Source organism: Fusarium vanettenii, assembly GCF_000151355.1.
Source record: "Fusarium vanettenii 77-13-4 chromosome 4 genomic scaffold NECHAsca_19_chr4_3_0, whole genome shotgun sequence".
NCBI lineage: Eukaryota > Fungi > Ascomycota > Sordariomycetes > Hypocreales > Nectriaceae > Fusarium > Fusarium vanettenii.
The window spans coordinates 573,124-595,911 of NW_003315866.1; the positions used below are offsets into that span (position 1 = coordinate 573,124).

General features: G+C 49.7%; 9 protein-coding genes across 9 annotated transcripts; 6 read left to right on the forward strand and 3 right to left on the reverse strand.

Moving 5' to 3' along the window:
* Positions 1-391: 391 nt before the first annotated feature.
* Positions 392-1,927, reverse strand: NECHADRAFT_39345 (uncharacterized protein; the record flags this gene model as incomplete). Its single annotated transcript, XM_003045618.1, has 1 exon — positions 392-1,927. One exon carries the CDS (start codon positions 1,925-1,927, stop codon positions 392-394), a length of 1,536 nt encoding a protein of 511 aa, XP_003045664.1.
* A 794-nt stretch (positions 1,928-2,721) lies between these two features.
* NECHADRAFT_93121 (uncharacterized protein) lies at positions 2,722-3,573 on the forward strand (the record flags this gene model as incomplete). Its single annotated transcript, XM_003045484.1, has 1 exon — positions 2,722-3,573. The coding sequence occupies one exon, from the start codon at positions 2,722-2,724 to the stop codon at positions 3,571-3,573; it is 852 nt and encodes a 283-aa protein (XP_003045530.1).
* A 275-nt stretch (positions 3,574-3,848) lies between these two features.
* Positions 3,849-5,440, reverse strand: NECHADRAFT_93122 (uncharacterized protein; the record flags this gene model as incomplete). Its single annotated transcript, XM_003045619.1, has 4 exons — positions 3,849-3,893; positions 3,941-4,975; positions 5,029-5,214; positions 5,276-5,440. The coding sequence occupies 4 exons, from the start codon at positions 5,438-5,440 to the stop codon at positions 3,849-3,851; spliced, it is 1,431 nt and encodes a 476-aa protein (XP_003045665.1).
* A 539-nt stretch (positions 5,441-5,979) lies between these two features.
* NECHADRAFT_5404 (uncharacterized protein) lies at positions 5,980-6,840 on the forward strand (the record flags this gene model as incomplete). The annotated part of the gene is made up of 3 exons (XM_003045485.1): positions 5,980-6,090; positions 6,136-6,688; positions 6,740-6,840. Coding segments are annotated over 3 exons (765 nt in total), but the record flags the coding sequence as incomplete, so codon positions are not given.
* Positions 6,841-8,093: 1,253 nt separating this feature from the next.
* On the forward strand, positions 8,094-9,464 carry NECHADRAFT_79693 (uncharacterized protein; the record flags this gene model as incomplete). The annotated part of the gene is made up of 4 exons (XM_003045486.1): positions 8,094-8,618; positions 8,903-8,976; positions 9,191-9,197; positions 9,384-9,464. The coding sequence occupies 4 exons, from the start codon at positions 8,094-8,096 to the stop codon at positions 9,462-9,464; spliced, it is 687 nt and encodes a 228-aa protein (XP_003045532.1).
* A 342-nt stretch (positions 9,465-9,806) lies between these two features.
* On the forward strand, positions 9,807-11,954 carry NECHADRAFT_79694 (uncharacterized protein; the record flags this gene model as incomplete). The annotated part of the gene is made up of 4 exons (XM_003045487.1): positions 9,807-10,478; positions 10,582-10,708; positions 11,012-11,089; positions 11,182-11,954. 4 exons carry the CDS (start codon positions 9,807-9,809, stop codon positions 11,952-11,954), a joined length of 1,650 nt encoding a protein of 549 aa, XP_003045533.1.
* A 714-nt stretch (positions 11,955-12,668) lies between these two features.
* Positions 12,669-14,768, forward strand: NECHADRAFT_39362 (uncharacterized protein; the record flags this gene model as incomplete). The annotated part of the gene is made up of 7 exons (XM_003045488.1): positions 12,669-12,886; positions 12,941-13,083; positions 13,134-13,277; positions 13,545-14,122; positions 14,176-14,306; positions 14,358-14,597; positions 14,645-14,768. The coding sequence occupies 7 exons, from the start codon at positions 12,669-12,671 to the stop codon at positions 14,766-14,768; spliced, it is 1,578 nt and encodes a 525-aa protein (XP_003045534.1).
* Positions 14,769-15,965: 1,197 nt separating this feature from the next.
* On the forward strand, positions 15,966-20,738 carry NECHADRAFT_93123 (uncharacterized protein; the record flags this gene model as incomplete). Its single annotated transcript, XM_003045489.1, has 11 exons — positions 15,966-16,151; positions 16,191-16,399; positions 16,459-16,603; positions 16,658-16,717; positions 16,778-17,897; positions 17,950-19,048; positions 19,111-19,503; positions 19,558-19,992; positions 20,046-20,069; positions 20,126-20,346; positions 20,410-20,738. The coding sequence occupies 11 exons, from the start codon at positions 15,966-15,968 to the stop codon at positions 20,736-20,738; spliced, it is 4,221 nt and encodes a 1,406-aa protein (XP_003045535.1).
* Positions 20,739-20,967: 229 nt separating this feature from the next.
* On the reverse strand, positions 20,968-22,269 carry NECHADRAFT_39432 (uncharacterized protein; the record flags this gene model as incomplete). Its single annotated transcript, XM_003045620.1, has 2 exons — positions 20,968-21,762; positions 21,817-22,269. The coding sequence occupies 2 exons, from the start codon at positions 22,267-22,269 to the stop codon at positions 20,968-20,970; spliced, it is 1,248 nt and encodes a 415-aa protein (XP_003045666.1).
* Between the last annotated feature and the right edge of the window lie 519 nt (positions 22,270-22,788).

Genomic DNA, 22,788 nt, shown 5'->3' on the forward strand with positions numbered 1-22,788 from the left:
GCTCTGGCTGCCGCATACGGACGATATCGGGTGAGACTGTCAAGACGACATTTGCATGCGTATTGGTATCAAGGAACAATGGAAGCGTTCAATGTCTAGTTCTAATGACATTCGGATAAAACGGGATTGGAGGCGAACTTTGACCGGGGGACCTTGAGGCTATAGTGCCAACCCCCCACAACTTCAATGGCAACGTGGACGGAGATTGATGCACAGATCAAGGCCCCAACAAAGCTGAGGCGGTCACTCCCGTTCGGAGATAGCTCAGATTCCCCATGGGAGAGATGGTTGGAGAAAGAGAGTAGACTAATAAGCATACCTCGAGAGATAAAATCATGTAACAACAAAAGAAGACCCCGACCCTGCCCCTTGACCATGTAAAGCGGCTCCATCACAACTCCTCTCTTGAATCCTGCTGCCTAGCATTGATGGCAGCAAAAAGTGCCTCATAAGCTCCCGCGTCCTTGCTTAGCAGCTCCTCAGTCACAACAAAGTCATCATCCCTCGGGAACCACCTTTTTCTGCGAGCCTCGAGCCATGGACTAGGCCCGGTGCCGATGTCGTACTCTATGTACTGCATGCGTGTTTCTTCCGTCACCGAAATTCCATCTCCGCCAAAGCTCCGGTGGATATTGTAGGAAGTGCGATGGTACGTGCTCTCGTCCACGCGATAGCCATGATCGTCTACATCCTCTAGGAACATTTTAGCATCCTTTGGCGAAGGTGAGTTCCAGGCACCACGATCCATTCGAAAAACCTTTAGCGCCTTCATCGACTCTGTCCATCGCGAGAGGACCTGGTGCCATCGCAGTGAGTACTCAAACTTGTCAGGCCTCCCGCTGTCCTGCATGACCGTCCCGGCCCTGGGATAGCCAGGGTCGCTGCGGCTAAGCGGACCCATCTGTTGAGCCCTGGTCAAAATGGGACAGTCATCAAGATAAAGCTCCTCTAGCCCTCCGCTGCCATTCTTTGACCCGATGGTTGTAAACCAGTCGATCTGCCAGTCATGGCTAAAGACGTAGTTTCCGAGCGCAAGCACCTTGAGTTGCGGGAATGGCGATCCGCCTTCGTTAATGAGGCGGAAGTCGAACTTGGGAAACCAGCCCCAATAGTCGCAGTAGAATAGCGACAAGACTCGCAGGTTGTCGGTGATGGGGCTCGAGAGCCATGAGTTGGGCAGGTCGCCGAAGAATTCGTACTTTTCTGCGAAAAAGACGGCAGACTCTGGTGAAGAGGATTCGACTTCGGTGGCGATGAAGAGCTTGAGGTTGACGAGGCTGTCAAGAGAAAGAAGCTTTTTCCAGGCCTTGGACCTAGTGATGTCGGTATCGGGATAGTCTGCCAGGTTCGATATGGTGAGCTCCTTGAGCGGCATTATATGTTCTAGAGGAACACCCAGGTCATCCTCGGGATACTCAGGGTCGTATTCGAGGCCGGCCCTGTTGTCTATCCTTTCCTGTCGCTCTTTGGTCCACATGCCCACGATACAGTGGCACACGGTGTCAATGATTCTGTATCTGAATGACCAGGTCTCTTCGATTTCCGTTCGCCAATAGTCCCGATCATCGTCACCGCAAAACTCATTGAACCGCAGATTCATAGTCGTAACCTTTCCAAAGCAGCGGATATAAGGCAAAGCGTCCATGAAATCTGTAGGGATCTTATAGTCCTCGTTTGCGTTGTACTCAAAGCCAGGCCCGATCCAAGAGTCGATGGTGAGCTCTCGGACTAGGCCACGTAGCTTGGGGGACTTGGCGATGTTGATGACGCGCTCAGCTGAGCCGCCAAAGCCTTCAAGACGTAGGCTCCTGAATAGATGAGGCAGGGCGGTGTGGTTCATCTGGCGCGAGGTGAGCCTTAGGTTGGATAGGCTCGGCTTCAGCATGAAGGAGCAAATGTGGCTCCATATCTCGGGCAAAAGGGGCATGGAGACGCCATCGCCAGCCGGGGGGGAAGACATGACGATGCAAGAGGATCTGATGGGGTAGAATCTGTGACAAGCTAATGATAGCAGTTGCTTTAGAGCTTAGGGCTCACCTATCGCGCAAACTTCTTCTCCTTTTAAGGCTAAACAAGAGAGTAATTTCCGCTCATGCAAATGGGGCTCGCTGCCTGCTCTGCCTACAAGGGATCCACAAACTCTTGGCTCTGAGATCGCTTAAAGCCTGCAGCCTATGAATTGGCAGGGATCATTCTGGAAGTCTAGGGTAGGTGCCAAAGCGGACAATACACACCCTCCTCCAGACATATTTTACAAGTCAACACGGTCTGGAGACGTTTCTAAATATTATATTGGCGCCTCTGGTATGACGTCCTTACCTCTAAACTCTGTTAACTGCGAAATGCTATCTGGGGGATATTGTCCGTTTTGGTAGACCATATAGCTTCTGAGGGTTGGCAATGAATCCCACCGGAAGAAAGCCAACTTTGTCGGAGAATGGTGAAACTGTGAAGGTGAGTTGATAGGCATGCTCTCAATCGATTAAGATGAGACCCAATATGGGAGTAGACGTGACCTTTTGGTAGGCAATGCACCTTCTCGCCGCGCCAGCCCTGCGCCTAGGCAATCAATTTTCGCTGCGAATTACGCGTAACTGGTGATGGCTGATCTCAGCCAACAACCATTTTAAAACACGGTTAGCTCCCATTCCTCCTTCTTCCCCTCCAACCTTCTTCTCGCAAGATCATCAAACCCCCCAACGCCCCATAAAGCGATAAAAAATGACTGTAAGAGCTCTGGTAGTAGGCGGTACAAGCGGCATCGGCTATGCCATGGCCTGCCGTGTCGCCTCCGAAGCCAGCACCTCAATCGTCACCATCAGCGGGCGCACCAAGCCACAAAACATTCCACACGCCAACATCACCTTTCGACCACTTGAGGCAACGTCAATGCGCCAGATCAAGCAGTACACGGATGATTTCAAAGCTCAAGGCCAGAAACTCGATCTACTCATCATGACTCAGGGTATCATGACGATGGCTGGGAGAACCGAGACACCCGAGGGTATCGATCGCAAGATGGCGCTGCATTATTACGGCAAACAGCTCCTCATACGCGAGCTCCTTCCAGTCATGAATGAAGATAGCAAGGTTATTATCGTGTTTGATGGATGGCTTGGAAGCCCTGACAAGCTCATCTGGGAGGATCTCGACCTCAAGACGCATTATAGTCTTGGCAAGGCGGCAGATCACTGCATGTCCATGAATGACGCCATGGTCCAGTACTACGCGGCGCAGCAAAAGTCCACCGGGGTCGGCCGAAGACATTTCGCACATGCATGGCCCGGAGGCGTTAGTTCGGGTCTTTGGAGAGAGCTCCCCTGGTATCTGCGGACTGTCGGCCGAGTTGGAGCCAACCTGGTCTGCGTGTCGGCGGAAACTTGTGCCGAATATTTGATGAATGGGGTGACTGAGCGTTGCGCAGAGGGAGAGAAAGAGGGGAGGTATTGGAGTAACATTGATAACAAGGGACGTCTCCTTGTCAAGAAGGCTATTTGGACGGAAGGGCAGATGAAGAAGGTGGCCGATCATACCTGGGGACTCATTGATGGAGCCTTGAATGTCAAAGTATAAGCTAATTGAACTGGTAAGCGAGAGGCATGTGTAATATAACAGATTTGTATTTGTACTGGTAATATAAAGTTGATAGGAACCTCAAGTGCCACTCATCCTATAATTGCCCGGTTTATGAGTACAGGCCCCAGTGAACAGCCTCACACGCCTTAGTTGCGCTAGATTTGCCTCAGATATTATTGAGTATCTCGTTAATCTTGTCCCAGTTACCCTTGTTCAAGTACCCAGAGAGCCAGTAGTTCCCTTGAGTGTCCTTGCCCATGATGGGGAACGCATTAGGGAGGGTCAAGCCATATTGTCAATTTTGGATGTAGGCCGGCCTCCCTGGCACGTGGTTGTCAGAAGACGATCGACTATTTGGCTTTACCGCTGCTGAAAAGTCGGTTTCAAACATCTTGGCTTTGCTCCAGTTCGAGTAGGTGAGCATGTGCATCGACGGATCCCCAAAGAATGGTGGTGTTCGAGCCTGTGATTGTCTGACCATGGACATAAACGCCTCAACCTGCTCTCTTGTTCCGTATTCTGAGATTGAGTGTCGGATGCGAGACGCGATGTAGCCTAAGGGCTTTGTGAAGATCTCTTTGACGGTGAGAGGTGTATGGATGAAGCCTGTGGCGTTGGAGAGGTACGAGGTGCCGGCTGGTAGCAAGTCTCCAGCGAGAACAGAACGAAGGGAATATGCGTTGTAAAGGATAACGTTGGTCTCCGAGTTTTGAGGCAGATGTGAGATGGCTATGCGGGTCCACCAAGCGCATAGAATGTCACCATCACTTAGGAACGTGTCTTCGTCGCTGGAACTATCGACTGGGACATCTCCCATTGCTTCATCCCTCAACTTGTCCATAAATGCTGCTGGAACGCATACAATACGAGTCTCATTTCCGCGTAGTGCAAACTCCGTGATGTGGTTGAGGCCATATCGAACTAGCCCCAATGTGGAGAGTTGACGATCCGCCAACTTGTGCACCTCGGTGGGATGCCGACCAAGCTCTGTCAGGGGGTCGCTATCGGCGCCACAAAGAGGCAGAATCTCGCCCTGTCGTCCTTGAAGTGTCAATGACCATGCGGTCAAGAGAGCCTTCTTGCCCATCGCATCAAACATGATGTGAGGCCAGTAAATAGACACGAGAGTGGCATCCTTGAAAGAAACCGTGTGTAGACCAAGCTGGGGTCTTTCCGAGTTGACGTAGTCTTCTAATTTCTTGGGGCTCCCTTCTGGATGCATGAGACTCAAGAATTGGTCGGGGTCACCGAGTATTGAGGGTCTTGCGCTTGGTTTGGGTATTTGACTAGCAACGGGGTGGTCGGCTATCGGCGTGTCATGTTGAATATGGGTATACGCGATGGGCGGCCGGTCTTGGTCGAAGTCGGCGGGGATGTGATACTCTAAAACACCTTTGGACTGAGAGAGAGTCAGTAAATATGTATTGAGTAACCAATAGTGGAATACTGTACGTTTCGTCGGAGCCGAGCTCCCAGTTTCTGCCAACCTTTCCTTCGGGCTAGGTCCTCCAAGGAGTGACGAATTTTATCCGTGTCTAGTACATCTTCAAATACGAACAAGGAGTACAAAATGAATGATCTCCAGACTGAGGTATCATCGAAGTAGTGGAGAGGAAGGACTTTGTCGCCAGGAACAGCCTCCGGGGCAGCTGTTCCCCAGCCAAGCAAGCTCACCATGCTGAAGAATGAACAAGTTTACGATAGATGAGCAGTTATTGGAACCAAGAGACTCAAGGCCAAATACCGAATGGAATTGCGCGTTGGGCCATTTTGACAGTGGACATGCGGAAATAGCCTCCATTCTCCAGCCAGGGTTAAAAGGGGCTGCAGACTCGGGGTCCTGCATCAATCCGCTGATAATCATGGGTTCCTGGCATTTGCATACAGTTTGTGTTGGTTGTATTCATGCCAAGTGAAACGAAAAAGCTCAGAACCAACACAGCGTTCCCTCGAGACGTCCCGGATGCAACATGAACCGGACCCGAAAGGTGATCCGGTTTTCCATGCTGCAGGAACAAGGTCTGTTGAAGCATGCGAGCTGTAGGATACCCTGACTGGCTCCATACGGAACAGGGGCAAGTGTATTGTACCCTTGAATCTAAGAGAACTGGTATTATACCATCGTTGTCCTTTTCTTTTCGCTGTGGATTCTACCTGTGGATTCTACCCCGGCTCTGAGTGCAGATCATTGACCATGTCTCTTGGCAGCGAAAGCTAAAAATTACTGAAGAATTCGCACTCCCCAATGTTCTTCTCTGAGTGGCATGATTTAGCATCTCGTCCTGCGGCTTCCTGAAGATGTCGACACTCGAACAGGGCAACCAGCTCCAGAAGCTGGCCTACGCCCATCCTCCGATCGAACCACAAGGTTTCGCTCTCGTTTTGATCATTGTCGTTCTAATATTCGTGGTGATTGCGACGGTTATTATGGTTCTGAGGGTCTACGTTCGGGCTTGGATGCTGCGATATACCGCGAATTGGGGATGGAAGGATACCTTTGCTGTGTTATCCTATGTAAGTCTCGAGGCTGTCATGGTTACAGCTATAACTAATTGTTAGGGCTCTTTCATCGTTAGTAGCGTATTCGCTGTCAAAGCAGCATACTTTGGCCTTGGAACGAGGGACGACAAACTCAACGATCTTGTTATGGTTCGATGCGCCGAATACATGCTTTACTCGCAAGTCACATACGGGACTACGGTACCGTTGATCAAAGCCTCGGTTGTCTTCATGCTACTTCGGATTACCGTCGAACTAAAGTATCGCTGGACGCTCTACATCATGCAATTGCTCGCTACGGTCATGGCAATCGTTGGAATAGTCGCTTCTCTTACCTACTGCACCCCCGTTCGAGCATACTGGAACCCTTTGCTTGGAAAATGTGGCGACTTCAATCGAGTTGTCATCATTGGATACGTCTGGACGGCTGTGGGTATCGTGACGGATTGGTGCTGCGCCATCTTGCCTTACTTTGTGGTACGAAAGCTGCAGATGAATCGACGGTCGAAGAGAATTGTCATGCTCATCCTGGATTTGGGTGCTCTTGCAAGCACGGCTACGATCGTCAGGGCGCCTTACCTGCAGTATTACCTGGCCACCAAAGACAAGCTCTGTGAGTGGACTACTTCTGTTACAGACATCTTCTCTGACTTGACCTTCACAGACTGGAACGGACATATTTCCCTTTGGTGTCAACTAGAAAGTGGAATCGCTATCATCGCAGCATCCCTCCCGTCTCTTCGGAAAATGTTTGCCCGATATTTCGACCGTAGTCGTGGTACCTCCAAAGGCCAGTCAGCTGGCAACGCGTCGAGCGGTCAACAAATACACACGATAGGAGGAGGGCAAATAAATGTGGGAGGGACGCAGCTGGATAATCTCACACCAAGCGGCAAGGGTAGAATGTCGGTAACCAGCAGCGGGGGAAAGTGGCGGCGTCTTGAGGACGAGACGTCCAGCTCCAAGGGCATCATTGCGGAGGGTACAACATATGCTGAGACGAGTAGCATAAGTGATAATGCGAGCAAGTACTACCTATCAAGAGAGGTCTGATCTCAATAGTTTACAACTTAGAATATCCATTACCGAAGCAGAGGTTTGCTGGCTGTTGTGACTGTTGATCTGAATGTTCTCCTGGTGACCCCGGACGACATCGGCGCAGGCACTCCGGCGGCAGTAGTACCAAGTCAATTACTCGTGCCAGCATACGTCTGCATAAAGATCGAGATGCAATTCCCATCATGTAAGCCTATTTAGAAAAATGGCTTCAAGTTAGCCCGTCTTACTGAGCCACGAGATACGTGTAGGGTGACATCCCGGCTTTGGTCTTGATGCCAAGGCGCAAATCTTTGAGGGGAAGACGAGCTGAGTGTTAATGCCGCGCTCCTTCGTAGTCACCTGCCTCCACTCGCCCAGTCAAAGTGTACTTGGGATTGTTAAAAATAGGTGGTTCAGTATGGTATATTTAGACACGATCGAGCCGATGACGTGTCAAGGCACCCCTCTCAAGGCCTGAACGATTTCTCCGAGCCGATGAGCCTATATTATGCATAATACCGTTAGGAATCAACATTCCCTCACCTGCATTCTCAAATCCGACTTTATACTTGCTCTCTTGTGAAAGTAATGTCTGGTTCATCAATTGATTCATGCTCATGCGTCTCTGTGAATATCCACCAGTGTAACTCGGGAGTGTTCTCCTTCAAAGTCAAGTTCTGGATATCCGGTCAGCAACGGAGATCTGCGCGGCTCGAAGGATCTGCAAATGTGGGTTGATCAATTGGCATTGGTTGCATGCATCTGTAATGAGATATTTCGTCATTGATAGACCCGACTTATACGAGGCGCCCTCCATGTCTAGGGCCTCATAGTGCGGGTGTACGGAAACACTTACAACTATCGAGGTATAAAAGGGCAACAATCCTACTTGCTCTCTCTTTATCTGTCCATCTTCAATCACCATCGTCTCAACCGTTTCATAAAACTCAAAAAAAAGTATCCATCTCCCAAAAGCAAACATGAAGCTTCTTGCATTCCTCCTTTCTACTGCGGCTGTCACCTTGGCCGCACCGGCCCTCGAAACCCGTCAATTTGAAGACATCATCTTCCCCGCGGGAACCTACAGACGCTGGGTCCAGAGCGACAAGATCATCCAAGACCCTCAGGATCAGCTTCTGATCGTCAAGAACGGCAAGGCTACGGACGAGACAACCACCATCGTCACGTTCAACTTCGACCAAAGCACAGAAGGCAAGACCTGCGAGCTCATCTTTGAGCTCTGGGATCGAGATGTCTCTACAGGCACACAGACTCTCGACGTTTTCACCTGGTCGGATCCCCCAAGCGGTCTTCAAACATTCTCCGTTGCCGATATTGCTGAGTGGGCAGAAGCCAAGAGCAGAGACAACCATGTCGGCCGGATTTCGGTCCCGAAGCCAGGGAATGCTACCTGGATTATGGCCTATCAGGGGTGGCCAAAGATCCCTTGTCCAGCTGGGCAGCTCATCGGTGTTGAGTATGTCGGTGTTGGTGATCGTGTGGAGGTTCGTTGGGATATTGGCGTGACGGGACCAAGGTTCCGTGTTTTGAACTAGCCTAGGCGGAGTCTAAGTACTTGTGGTAGCACGGCTCTCTGTCGGTATGGCCATTCGAGGGGGAACTAGTCGTTTTTAAGGGCACTCATTCGTTTAGCATGTTCACCTTTCACGATTACAGTCACATCATGACTAGACCTGATGCAGATAAGCATAGTCTTTCCTCGAATAATAATACCTATAGCTTCATTGTTGGGCCCTCATCACGCATGCCGTAAGAGCGACTGCCATAGATTGAATCCGAGTTGCCATCCAGGGACTGTGTTCTTTCATTAACATCTCTTAATAACGAGTATGGCGGCATGAAGTGAGTTACACCTATTATTAATAACATTCCTATACCTCAAGCTATACAATCGTGCTTTGGGTGTACCGACTTTTCCTTCGTCACCAGGTAGACCATGTCTGACTTCCGTTAAATATAATTTGCCTCTATCATGCATGCCTGTCGATTTAATCGAGCCATTTCCATGTCTCTGGATTTCTTCATTAAACTATTGTGCTTGCCATCAGTGACATAGGCTTTGGGTAAGCAACCGTGATCAGTAACGTAGGATTGCCCATACCCTCGGTAGTTGATGCTAAATCCCAAATCGGTGCTGTGAAGCCATTTGCCTCCCAGCCCCATCTGGATACTTGATGCTACAAACTCCGCGCGGATAGTTGCTACGGTACAGAAAGTCTCTCTATTGATCATAGAACTGATTAATATAGGCATACAACAAGAATGGGTTAAGCCTGAAGGGCACCGTTGCTTGCGAATCGCACTCTTCCAAGGCATCTTATCGCGCCTGAGCGCCACGACCAATCCAAGAAGAATGGCCCTTGTCCACTACCAGGTTCAGCTTGGCTAGCTCTAATTGTCTCTACTGATACTTGATCTCATTGGGCATGTGTAAAGACCCCTGACGTCCATGTCTCATGTCCTTCACCGAGGGCCGACGGGTAGTTGCGTCGCGTGCTTTTTGTCGTGAATGCGAAATACGAGAGTGAAGGCCAACATCACGCGATAAATTCGATCCGGGTGATAGGGCCGCAGATCCTCCACATGGTAGAAGGCCTAACTTAAGAACATATATATAACCAACATCTCGCTTCAAAGTACGCTGCATTTATTACTAGACAAAACTACACATCATGGGCAACTTACAGTCTGAAAATACCCTCGTCCCACAGATATCACCAGAGACCGCCAGCAACGGCATCCCCCAAAGGCTTTCCATGACATTTGAAAAGCGACTTACCTTGCAAACACACCTCCTTCTTAGTGACTCAAACTCAGGGTTCACATTTGCGGCTCACGCGCCTCACAGCGGTTATCACCACGACATCATTTTTTATGAGGGCCCAGACGCATCCAGCCCGATTCTTGCAACAGCCAAGAGTGTTGGCAAGTGGAAGAAAGACTATCGCATATGTCTCCCCTCGTTTCCCGGAGAGACTCTTGATACCCGAGAAGAATTGCTGCGGTGTTGTACCGCCAACAGTAAACGAGAGACATATTGGTTTGGCATGCAAGTTGGAGAGGGCCAACCTGTTGAGAGGTTCGAGTGGCGTCAGACTCGCGGCAGCGAAGTTACGAGCATGGGTGCAAATTCTGGCTGGAAATTGGTGAGGTTGGCTGTTGGATCACCAGACCTTGCCAAAGACAACAGCATCCAAGGTTCCACCAGCGATGGCGAGATTGTGGCTATCTGGGCTCGAGACGACTCTTGGAGTCCATATAAGATTGGAGAAATATGTTTTATGGAGAGTAAAGTGACGGGAGAATTCCGCAGGTTGTGGGAGTTGATGGTTGTGGTGAGCTTTGTGTGTATATGGTGTCGACATACCTGATCATGATTTCTTCTCATATTTCGCATGTACGAATTTATTCTGCGCCAAATCCTCTGTCTCTACCACTCCAGGATAGGGTACTCTAATAACAGCATCATCACGTTCCTTGTATACATGTTATTGGTTGACGGAGGTTACGGGCTGGTCAAATACCGATACACAAGCGATAGCACAGGAGCAAAAGGTAGCATGCGTTATGTACAGTAATTTTGTTGAGTTCAATGAAGTATAAAGACCGATCTTCGGGCTCAGTTAACCCATCAAGGGTCGGGCTGCAACTATAATAAAGAACAGATCTGAAGTATAAAGACCAAACGGTAGAAATAATAAGCCTTCGTAAGGCAGCAGCCATAGAAAACCAACTGGTGGAAAGGCTTTATCCGCTTCTGCCTGTACTCCACCAAGCAACACATAACTCTGTGATATGCAGCTGCAAAGCTTAAAGTTTTTACGACTCTAAAACCATTTAATGCTGCGTTTAGTCGGCCTTAACTACCACCTTAAAGGAACCACCCAAGCCAGCCAAATGCCAATTCTCGCCTTTGAGCTCGGAGTCACATCCAACACCCTCAACCCGGAAGCGCGTAAATGTCTCCATCACGCTCTCGCCACTGGTGGCGTGCAAGCGTTTCAAGGAACGGACTCCAGGTTTTGCAAACAGCTCTTGGCCTATCAGAATCCGACCAACCGTCGCCTATCATAGTGGCAATCGACTTCGAGCAGACCAACAACTTGAAGAATGGCTTTCTTGAAAGTCAGGACTCCCAGCTTGGTATCGCCACATTCGACACCAAAATGTTGACTCAGCCTCGCGAAGACGGGCAAGACCTGATCACGACTGAAAACTACATCACGGGGTCAGAGTCTTATATCGAGAAAGCCTCCAACAGGTTTGTCTTTGGGGAGTCGACGACAATACGACCAGCCGAACTTGTGCATCGAATTGACAGAACACTACCTAAAGATCGACCCGTCATCCTTGTTGGCCATGCAGTCGAAAATGAACTTGATGTATGTCATGCTCTCGGATATGCTCTTGCGCATCCCAACATTGACGTTATCGATACCCTCCTAGTTGCAAACGAGGTGTTTCAGCCTTGGCGGTGCTCACTTGGTGCCTTGCTGCATCGACTTCGATGCCCAGTTGCTCGACTCCACAGCGCTGGGAATGATGCCAATTTTACACTAAGGGCTGCATTAATTCTGGCGGTGTACACATACCCTGATCAAGATCATCCCGTTGTGGGCAGGTTGAGACAGATAGCATTGTCTCATTCAACTAACTCGCCGGGTGAGTTGTTTGGTCCTGCCAAAAAGACGTCAAGGAAAAAGCTGAAAGAAAAAGCCAAAAAGTGCCAATCAAAGCCATTGAGCCTTGCGAAGCAAAACAAGATTAGGGAACGACGAGCGGCTTGGAGGATCGAGGCCGAAAAGTTGCGATTATACTAAGTTAATGGTCAATGCAAATGCTGATCACCCACCATCGTTCGCCGCCTGGAGGAGATTCCAGATGAAATTGAGGCTAGATAATGAAAGAGAAAGCCCTTTCAGTTAAGACTCCCAGCATGTCCATGTTTTCCTCAACTTCAGTGACTCGCCTAGAGTCTTCGAATCATCATAACAAAACGAGGAATAAACATGCAGATTAGAAAGCAAAACCACTTGAGAAATAATTTCCTCTCATTGATGAGGTCTAAGACACTTGAACGGAATATAATTAGAAGTCACCAAGTCCCCGTAAGCCGGAGCAATGGAGGCTATGCTTACACCCACCCACTGTGCGGAAGTTATAAAGGTCCGCGATGAGATCCGGGACATGGGGCATCACTAAAGAATTGCCAACGGCCTTTATGAATGCCCGCTCCGCCACTAAAGAAGTTGCCTTTGGGAGTCCCTAGCACTTTATTTCACCCAGCCTCGATGGATTACAAAGAAATAGCGGGAAACAAGTCAATTCGCACCGCGTTGTCGGATCAGCACAGCCAGGCTGAGATTAATAATGTCAAGGATGATCTGTGATAGTATGATTGCGGTTTGGAATCAAAATTAGGACGGCCGATATGCATGAATCAGCTCTGCGTATAAAGACATTGCAGTATTGCTGTCTTGCTAAGAAGTATCTTGCAACCACAACTACACTTCCAGCCCTTCTAAGCTCGAGCAATGTTTTTCTCAACTGCAACCGCAGCTCTCGCTGCTGCACTTTGCTTACCACAAGTCGCTCTAGCTTGTGGGAGCTGCTCATCCTCTCACGTTTACGCCCGAAATGGCAGCGATGGAGGTGTGCAAACTGCAAACTTGCTTCTCAACCAAGCTATCAAAGCTCTTGGTGGCAGAAAAGCCCTGCAGAACCTCCATGGAGTCACTTATGAGTCCAATGAGTAAGGAGATGTTTTGGATCCGTCCAGAGACGGAATGGAGCTGACCAAACCCAGGATCTTCCGCCTCAGCACTTTGATGCAGAACTACAACCTTTTCCACGAAGATAGATACGTGGTATCTCATGGTACCCAAAACATCTCGTACTCTTTCAAGGACGGGTTTTCCCAGAGAATTGACCGCAACTATCAAGTCTCCGGTAGGAATTTTCTCCTGAACATAGAATAACCATTCCTGACTCATTGCCAGACTACTTTGCCTTTGGGACCCCATCTATCCCGCCTGTCCAGTTCTCACTTGTCATGAAGGATGGCCCCGAGGGATATGCTTGCTACAATGAGGGCAACGATCTCGTCTTCTTGCCTGGAAACGCGACTGCTGGTTACACAGACTGTGAGTTCCTTGACAACTCTTGTTAGTCATACACTCATCTCAATTAGCTGCCCCCGCCGAGTACCTTTTGTTCCAGGCTCACAAGATGTCGCCCCGACTTTTGCTAGATGTTCGTGACATTCGTTGTTGTTGCGGATATGCGGCTAATGTTCTACTAGATGGAGAAGCATCGACTCACCCGAACCACTATTACTATCAACAACGTCGATTTCCCAGCTGGTACGTGAGCCCTGTGTACCCAAGAACTCTTCTAACCCAAGCCGTCAGTTCACGATCAGCACCTCGACATTGTTGTCGCTTTCGACCTCGAGACCAAGCTGCCTTACATCATCCGCTCTTTTGAAGACCATGCCATCTTTGGCCGAACAGAGAGCGATCTGCGTCTTTACAACTACACTGAAGTTGATGGAATCCAGTTTCCTACTCACCGTTTCGTTTTCCAGAATGGCACTGCTATTGTGGAGCAGACAGACTTTTCAAGGGTCGTCCCGAATCCTGACTTTTCTGCCGACTTTTTCGAAGGCCTAGAAGAGAGCAAGAGTGCGACTCCACGAGCTGCACCCGCTAAGATTCCGGAATACTCGCACGCAGAGATTGGAGAGTACTGGACCAATGCCCTCTGGAGCGGCCCCTATACTGGAACTTATGACAACATCACCACAGAGACACTCGGACCTGATCTACCCAACGCCCACAAGCTCTTGGTTGAAAACAGCCCAGTCCTGGAACATCTCATTCTGGATTTCGAAGATGGTGTTATCGTGTATGAGGCTCCCCCTCATCAAACAGACCTCGTGATTCGATGGGTCAAGGAGAACCTGAAGAAGCCAATCACCCATGTCTTTGTAGGATTTCTACCCCCCTGTTCGCTTGGATGATCCCTTACTAACTAGTTAAGCTCACACACCATCATCATGACCATAGCTACGATGTGCATAAGTACGTCGCTCTAGGAGCAAAGATCATTGTTCCTGAGGTTGCCACCAAATACTGGAAACAGATTCCTGGTGCCGAGCTCGTTACCTTTACGTGAGTTCTTTCCAACACACTGATGGATCTATATCTAATCTGGCTTGATAGTGAGGGCAAGCCATACATTCACGCCGACAGCACGATGCAAGCTCGCTTTATCTGGCACGAGGAGGCTCCTCATTCCGTCGACTGGTCGTATTCCATCGTCACTACTCGCTGTCCTTCAGCAAACAGCACCATGCTGGCTTACGAGGCCGATTCCTTCTCCACCCTTACACACTTTGACCCTCACTTCGCTTACGGCTGGCTTAATCAAGCCGTTGCTGACGGCATGAGCAACAACACCATGTGAGTTAACCCCACCATTACATCCTGCGGATACTAACCTGGTACAGTGTCGTCCCTACTCACGGAATGCCGGTTCCTCTGTCATTTCTCCTTGACCAGATTAGTTATGTCTACCCGGCTCTGGATTCGACTGATCTCCATGCCGGTGTGCCCAGCTGCCTCGCTTATTAGCGGCATCACTCGGACAACATTTTTGCACGAAGCTATTGCGTTGCGATCTATACCGGACAAATACGCAGAGTTCCCGGATGACACTGATAAAGCGATATTGGGATAGAATGTCGTGGGATCAGTGCAAAGTAATAATTTCTTCTTCTTCACATATTTCCATGTTTAGACCAAATAACAACGTGGATATTCATATAACTATCAGTTCTATAGAATTTACCTCCACTCTCAAGCTTGACCCTGCGCACCCCTATGCAGCCAAGTTGCCACAGACCAGGGGATTGATATGCCTTTATCTTTGGCAAACAAAGGGCCAATTAGCGCCTCAACAAGTTCCTTGATTACACTGATAGCATTTTACTCCTGGTTCATAACTGGTCCATTTCTCATATTCCCGGTTCGTCCGGACTTGCCTCTATCATTCTATCACTCTATCATCAGAAAGTTAACGGAAGTGGAAACAGAAGTGGGAGGGTTGATGAACATGCGGGGTAAGATAGTGAGCAAAGTACCGAGCAATGCGAGTCTCGGTACCTCCACTCTTCAAGTCCCGATTAGCCAACAATGAGGGGAAGCATCCCACTCTCGAAAGACGACTTCACTAGCCCCCAATTAACTTGTCCAACTGACCAGCGCAGTAAGCCCTTATACAAACGGATGTTTCCGTTTGGACCCCAGCATTGTCAGTGGCGTTTGGAAATTCTGCATGGCGCTCTCCGAGCGGAGGGGTCCGTGTGAAGGACAGGGTGAGTTTGCGGAGAGGCTGCGTGGAAAAAAGATGGGGAAAGAGGAAAGAAAGCCGAGGAAGGAATATCATTTAAGTACAGTGACGGCATAGATAACGATGCATAAGTTGAGAGCAACTGGATGTTGCTTGCAGGAGTGGGGGTTGAGGATAGGAGATCTCCAGCCTCATCCCACCCCTGCGTGTTCGTTTACTTTACGATCGACGTTTGTAGAGGAAAGCCAATGCTACCTCGGGCGGGCAACGGGAGTGGGTGGCTTGAAGCGAATGGCTGAGTGTGTGTTACAACGCTCCCGCTCACGTCGCTTCCACTTGACGGTTATTGGGTTGCTGAAGTCACTTGCCTGCCATAAACTTCCCTTCTCCTTGTTTCTGTCAGGTCAACCACTTCCAGACCGTTCTTCTCTCAATTTATTCCTTTATCTTAGGTTAATCTAGCGAATCATCAACTCAATATGCACAGCACACCGACCTTGGACCTTCTCCCTTCGCCGCCCCCATCCGACACCGATGGCGCCAGCTCACCAAAGAGCTCCGTCGAGGCGCTTTCCTCTCTTATCAAATCCACCTACCAAAGCTCTGAGCTACGATTCTTTGTCAATGGGCGACCCGTGACCGTGAAAAATCCCAATCCCGACTGGGTTCTCCTCGACTGGATTCGAGCCCAAGATACCTTGAAGGGAACAAAGCTAGGATGTGGCGAAGGAGGCTGCGGAGCCTGTACTGTGGTGGTGCAAACGGCTGAGCCTGGCAGACATGTCAGACACCTTGCTGTCAATGCCTGTCTATATCCGCTTGTTGGATTGGATGGAAAGAGTCTGATTACCATTGAAGGACTTGGTACAGTCCATCGTCCACACCCACTCCAAGAGAGAGTGGCGAAGATGCAGTACGCTGTTTCCAATTCCACTATCAAACTGAAAACTAAGACAATTCTGACAATTGTAGTGGCACACAATGCGGTTTCTGTACTCCGGGCATTGTCATGAGCTTGTACGCACTCATCAGAAATTCATATCGGAACGGTAAATTCCATCTTACAAACTCCGACGTCGAGCTCCAGGGTCACCTCGACGGAAATCTTTGTCGATGTGTATGTTATCATGAGACTTTCTCCGACTTGAGAACGTTGCTAACCTGCTCTTAGACTGGCTACAAGCCAATTCTCGAAGCCGCTCGGACGTTCATCACAGAAGATTTGAACGGAGTTATTGCAGAAAGCAATGGCCACAAAGAAACCTCCGACCCAAGTACTCCGGACACGGAGGAAGCCGATGCAAACGCTTTTCGTGCTACCCATGGTTCCGGATCATGTGGTCGACCAGGTGGTTGCTGTCGAGATGATCCCAATGCCAAGGGCTGCGGTTCAGCCAAGCCTACTGAGGCAGAAATTACACCACCGAGTTCACCTGGCAAGTCATTCGCGGAGCCTACCTTCTTGCCATACGATGCTTCCACTGAGCCGATATTTCCACCCTCACTTTGGAAGTATGAGCCTCGACCAATCTGTTATGGAGATGAGCGACGACTTTGGTTTAGGCCGACAAGCTTGGAGCAGCTTGTCGAGTTGAAGGCCGTTTATCCCTCGGCCAAAATCGTGGGCGGCGCCAGTGAGACCCAGATCGAAGTCAGATTTAAAAAGATGAACTACCGTGTCTCCGTCTTTGCGGCAGATATTCCCGAGTTAAACAGCCACGAAGACCCGAGTCAACTGAGTCAGGCTAAGCTCAGCGCCCTCAAGGAGATCACAATTCCGGGCAACCTATCATTGACCAAGGTGGAAGACCTTTGCACCAACTTGTACCAAAAACTTGGTCGACGCGCTTTGCCCTTGGAGGCACTCAGGAAACAGCTTCGCTACTTTGCCGGACGTCAGATCCGGAATGTGGCCAGTCTTGCAGGCAGTCTCGCTACAGCAAGCCCAATTTCAGATTCTGCACCTGTGCTTCTAGCGGCTGGGGCAAGGGTAAGTGTGCTGTCGCGGAAGCTTGGGGCCTTTGATATCCCCCTGTCATCTTGGTTTGTGTCTTACCGAACGACTGCCCTTCCAGAAGATGGAGTCATCACCCAAATCATCATTCCCCTAGCAGATGAAGATGCTCTGGAAATCACAAAAGCCTACAAGCAAGCCAAGAGAAAAGACGACGATATTGCCATTGTCACTTCTGGTTTGAGAGTCCGTCTTGATCAAGATGGCTTGGTGCAAGACTCGGGCTTTGCCTTTGGTGGAATGGCTCCGACTACCGTGATTGCCGCCAAGGCACAAGAAGCCGTTGCTGGAAAGCGATGGGCCGACACAGCTACACTAGAGGCAGCGATCGATGCCCTATTGGAGCAATTCGATCTGCCTTTTGGTGTGCCTGGTGGCATGGCCCATTATCGCAGAGGTTTGTCACACCAAAAACTCGAGCGAGGAGATGAAGCTGACCACTTTACCAGTTCTGACCATATCCATGTTCTTCCGATTCTGGCACGAAGTTGTCAGTGAGCTGGGTCTCGCAAAGGTTGACCCCGATTTAATCCAAGAAATTCACCGCGAAATATCCTCGGGCAACCGCGACAACTTTACGGCCTCCATGAAAAACAGAGGAACCAGAACTGTAGGACGACCAGTTCCCCATCTCTCGGCACTGAAGCACTGCACTGGAGAGGCAGAGTATGTCGATGACATGCCTCGGCAGCACAATGAACTTTTTGGTGCACCAGTCATGTCCAAGATGGCACACGCCGAAATCCTCATTGTCGATTGGGCAGCTGCCTTGGAGATGCCAGGTGTGGTAGGCTATCTTGACAAGAACAGTCTGTCATCAAACCAAAACACATGGGGCCCAGTTGTTCGTGACGAGGAGCTATTCGCTGACGGCAAAGTTCATTTCTATGGACAAATCATTGGGCTCGTCTATGCGGAATCGGCTCTGCAAGCTCGAGCAGCTGCCGATCGTGTTCAAGTCAACTACAATGCCCTGCCTTCCATAATCACCATTGACGAAGCGATCAAGGCCAACAGATTTTTCAAGCATGGAAAGCAACTGAGGAAAGGTGATGCCGTTGAAGGGTCACTCGAAGACGCCTTTAGCAAGTGTGCACATGTCTTTGAAGGAACTACGAGGATGGGTGGCCAGGAACACTTTTACCTCGAGACCAACGCGGCGCTTGCAATTCCCCACATGGAAGACGGCTCCATGGAGGTTTATGTTTCATCACAGAATCTCATGGAGAACCAAGTCTTTGTTGCCCAGGTTTTAGGTGTCCCGATGAGTCGGGTCAACATGCGAGTCCGTCGCATGGGAGGAGCCTATGGCGGCAAGGAGTCAAGAAGTACCCCTATTGCCATGCTGGTGGCTTTGGCAGCGCGCAAGGAATCTCGTCCCGTGCGGATGATGCTCAACCGCGATGAGGATATTGCTACCAGCGGCCAGAGACATCCATTCCAATCGCACTGGAAGGTTGGCGTTGATTCGCAGGGAAAGATTCAGGTCCTGGATGTGGATATCTACAACAATGCCGGTCATACGCTGGACATGAGCTCGGCTGTGATGTAAGCATCCTTTGGTCGACATTGGCCGTTTTGATGTTGTTGATGCTAACATTATCCGACAGGGATCGCGCTTGTACTCACGTCGATAATTGTTACTACATCCCGCACGCCTGGGTCCGAGGATGGGTCTGCAAGACCAACACCGTCAGCAACACAGCATTCCGCGGCTTTGGTGGTCCTCAAGGGATGTACATCACCGAGAACATCATGTACACCATCTCGGAAGGTCTGAACATTGACGTCGACGAACTCCGAACTCGAAACCTGTACCAAATTGGGCAACGAACTCCGTTCTTACAGGAAATCACAGACGACTTTCATGTCCCTACCATGCTGGAGCAGCTCACTGTCACTTCTGACTACGAGAAGCGGAAGGCGGCGGTCAAGGAGTTCAACTCAAAGAATCGCTACAAGAAGAGAGGCATCAGCAAGATACCCACCAAGTTTGGCCTCAGGTATGTTATGTTGTACCATCTCGTATAACTTAAATATCTTACTAATAGCCTCAGTTTTGCAACTGCCCTGTGCCTCAACCAAGCCGCAGCCTACGTCAAAATCTACGAGGACGGCTCAGTTCTCTTACACCATGGAGGCACCGAGATGGGCCAAGGCCTGTACACCAAGATGGCCCAGGTCGCAGCCGAGGAACTAGGCGTTAGCGTGGACGAGGTTTACAACAAGGAGTCGCAGACTGACCAGATCGCCAATGGTTCTCCCACCGCAGCTTCCTCAGGAAGCGACTTGAATGGACAGGCGGTCAAGAATGCATGTGATCAGATCAATGAGCGTCTGAAGCCGTACCGAGAGAAGTATGGCTATGATGCGCCGCTATCCAAGATTGCGCATGCGGCGTATTCCGACAGGGTGAACCTGGCGGCAAATGGTTTCTGGAAGATGCCCCGGATTGGTTATGTGTGGGGAAACTGGAAAGATCCTCTACCTATGTGAGTATCCGAGTCTTGATACTTCTCTCAACGGTACTGACTTTACTGCACAGGTATTACTACTGGACTCAGGGAGTGTAAGTTGTGCTTCCATGAAACACTGAGGTCTGTATGCTGACTTGGCAATCAACAGTGCTATAACAGAGGTCGAGCTGGACACCCTGACTGGAGATTCTACGGTCCTTAGAACTGATCTCATGATGGACATTGGTCGATCCATAAATCCAGCTCTTGACTATGGCCAGATTGAAGGAGCCTTTGTGCAAGGTCAAGGCCTGTTCACAATGGAAGAGTCCTTGTGGACGAAGAGTGGAGAGCTGTTTACCAAGGGTCCTGGAACATACAAGATCCCAGGTGGGTATTATCCAAAGCTTCATACCTGCTGGACGTCTCTCTTTGCTGACATATTAACGATAGGCTTCTCTGATATCCCTCAAGTATTCAACATCTCAACTTTACAGCATGACTCCGAAGGAAAGCCGATCAGCTGGGAGAAGATCCGTTCTATCCAGAGCAGCAAAGGTACAGGAGAGCCTCCTCTCTTCTTAGGATCTTCAGTCTTCTTCGCTCTGAGGGAAGCTGTCAAGGCAGCTCGCGAGATGAACAACGTCACAGAGCCTCTGCTCATGGACGCCCCCAGCACTGCAGAGAAGCTGCGGTTGGCTGTTGGTGATAGTTTGGTGCGCCGGGCCGGAGTGGTTTGCAAGGAGGGAGAGAAGAATTTCTTTACTAGAATAGAGACATAGTCAAGATCCAACCCCTTTGAGGGGACATTAGGACTGTATTTTTGCCATTAGGTATCAGTTCTTATTATATGGATGATTCAAGACGAGGACTGGGAGTGCAAAAGCGCAATCAAGTAGTTTAAAGTGACCATGTATATTGAGTGAAACCTTCCTATGATAATAGAGATACTTTCAACCTGAACCCAAAGAAACAAAACGCCCCAGAATTATCTTTCCTGTATCCAAGTATTTACTGGCAGAACATCTGTACTGAGACATCATCCGACAGCTCCTCCAAGATATCAAAGTCCATACCCGTTTGCTTGAAGCTCACCACGATCAGGTCGAACTCGTTCAACTTCTCCTTGGTCCAGTCCTCGTCGGCCAGCTTGGCGATTTCAGGCACGGCTGATTGGCTGACAAGAGAGTCGGCAAAAGACACATCGAGCTCGAACTTGTTGAGTTCCCGAGCAAACGCAAGTCCGGGAGAGTTGACAAGATGACTTTGTCCTGCCTTGAAGCCCATGCCAACCACGAGGACTCGCTTTCTGATCTCGAAACCAGAGTCTCGGCGGCCATCCTTGGCGGTTCCGAAGAATTCATCAACGATTCGTTGAGCAATCGCGGCGGGGCGCTCGTTCATGGTCTCCGCGCAAGCTTTGAGGAGAGGATAGTCGGCGTTGGAAAGAAGGTAATAAGGGTTGACGGGGATGCAGTGTCCACCAACACCCAGGCTGGGCTGGAAGGGGAGATAGCCAAAAGGCTTGCTGGCAGCTGCGTCGCAGACCTCGTATGGGTCAATGCCAAGACCGATACAAGCATCAGCCATCTCGTTGACATAGGCGATGCACATCATTCGTTGACAGTTCTCGTAGAGCTTGGTCATCTCGGCAACCTCTGGCTTGGAAACGGGGACAATAGTGTCAAAGACCTTTCCGTAAAGTCTGACAATAGCATCGAGAGATCCGGGAACAACATCGTCAAGACCAGAGACAACTTTGGGAATTGTACTCATGGGAGGCTCAATGCGGCCTGGGTCAATGCGCTATATCCATGTTAGTATTCAATGTTGAAGGAGTTGGTTTAGATGTGAGCTTACCTCTGGAGACATGCCGGCAAAAAGGCGGCGAGACTTGGCAATAGGTCCAAGAAGCTCACGAGTCATGCCAATGGCGACTGAGCTCTCAATGACAATGGTCGAGCCGGGTTGAGCCAATCTGTTGACCTTGTCGAGTGCACTCTTCAGATAAGAGAGGTTGATAGACTTGTCGGAAAGAAGAAGAGTGGGGACAGAGATGAGAAAGTGAGTTGCCAGCTTGAGATCAGACTCGTTGGAGGTGAAGCTGACGTTGGGTCTGGCCTCAAACTCAACCCTCAAGTCCTTGACTCTCTCTTCGCTGACGTCGTAGCCAAGAATGTCGTACTTGGCAGAGAAAGAATCAACAAGGCCAGTGCCAACGAAGCCAACACCAATGACAGCGACAAGAGGAGTAGGCTCAGCAGGCGTCTCAGTCTGAGGAGCCTTGTTGAGCTTGATCCACTTGTGCTCCATGATGGTAGACTCGCGGGGAAGGGCCCGGTGGGCAAGCTTGATGAAGGGAGACATGATTGAAAGTGTTGTGAGTGTTAGAGATGATACTCTGAGATGGTACTCTTGGGAGGATTGTGAAGTAGTTGTTGTGATGATGATCTGAACCAGACAGCCGGGACTGTGATACTTATATAGGTGAGACATGCATGGCTATAATGGCGATATCATACTTCAACTGGACTATCACGCTCCTAACGCACCGGGTATAGGGCGTTATTCCTCTCATCGACAGACATTAAGTTGCAGAGAACAGTCTAGACCGTCGACTTGAGTAATGGCGAAAGATGGCATTGTGCAAGTCTCTGCTGGTTGCATTCTATCGACTGGGAATACGGTGGCGATGTGGTAAGTTGGCGTCTCTAGCGTCCACCTTGATTAACAGCACTCGGTATAGACTGACTGGAAGTCGGCGGGCGCTAAGATGGGCAAGTTTTTTCCAAATCTCTCGACATCTTCCCAAGTGGACTTTGACGTTTGCGC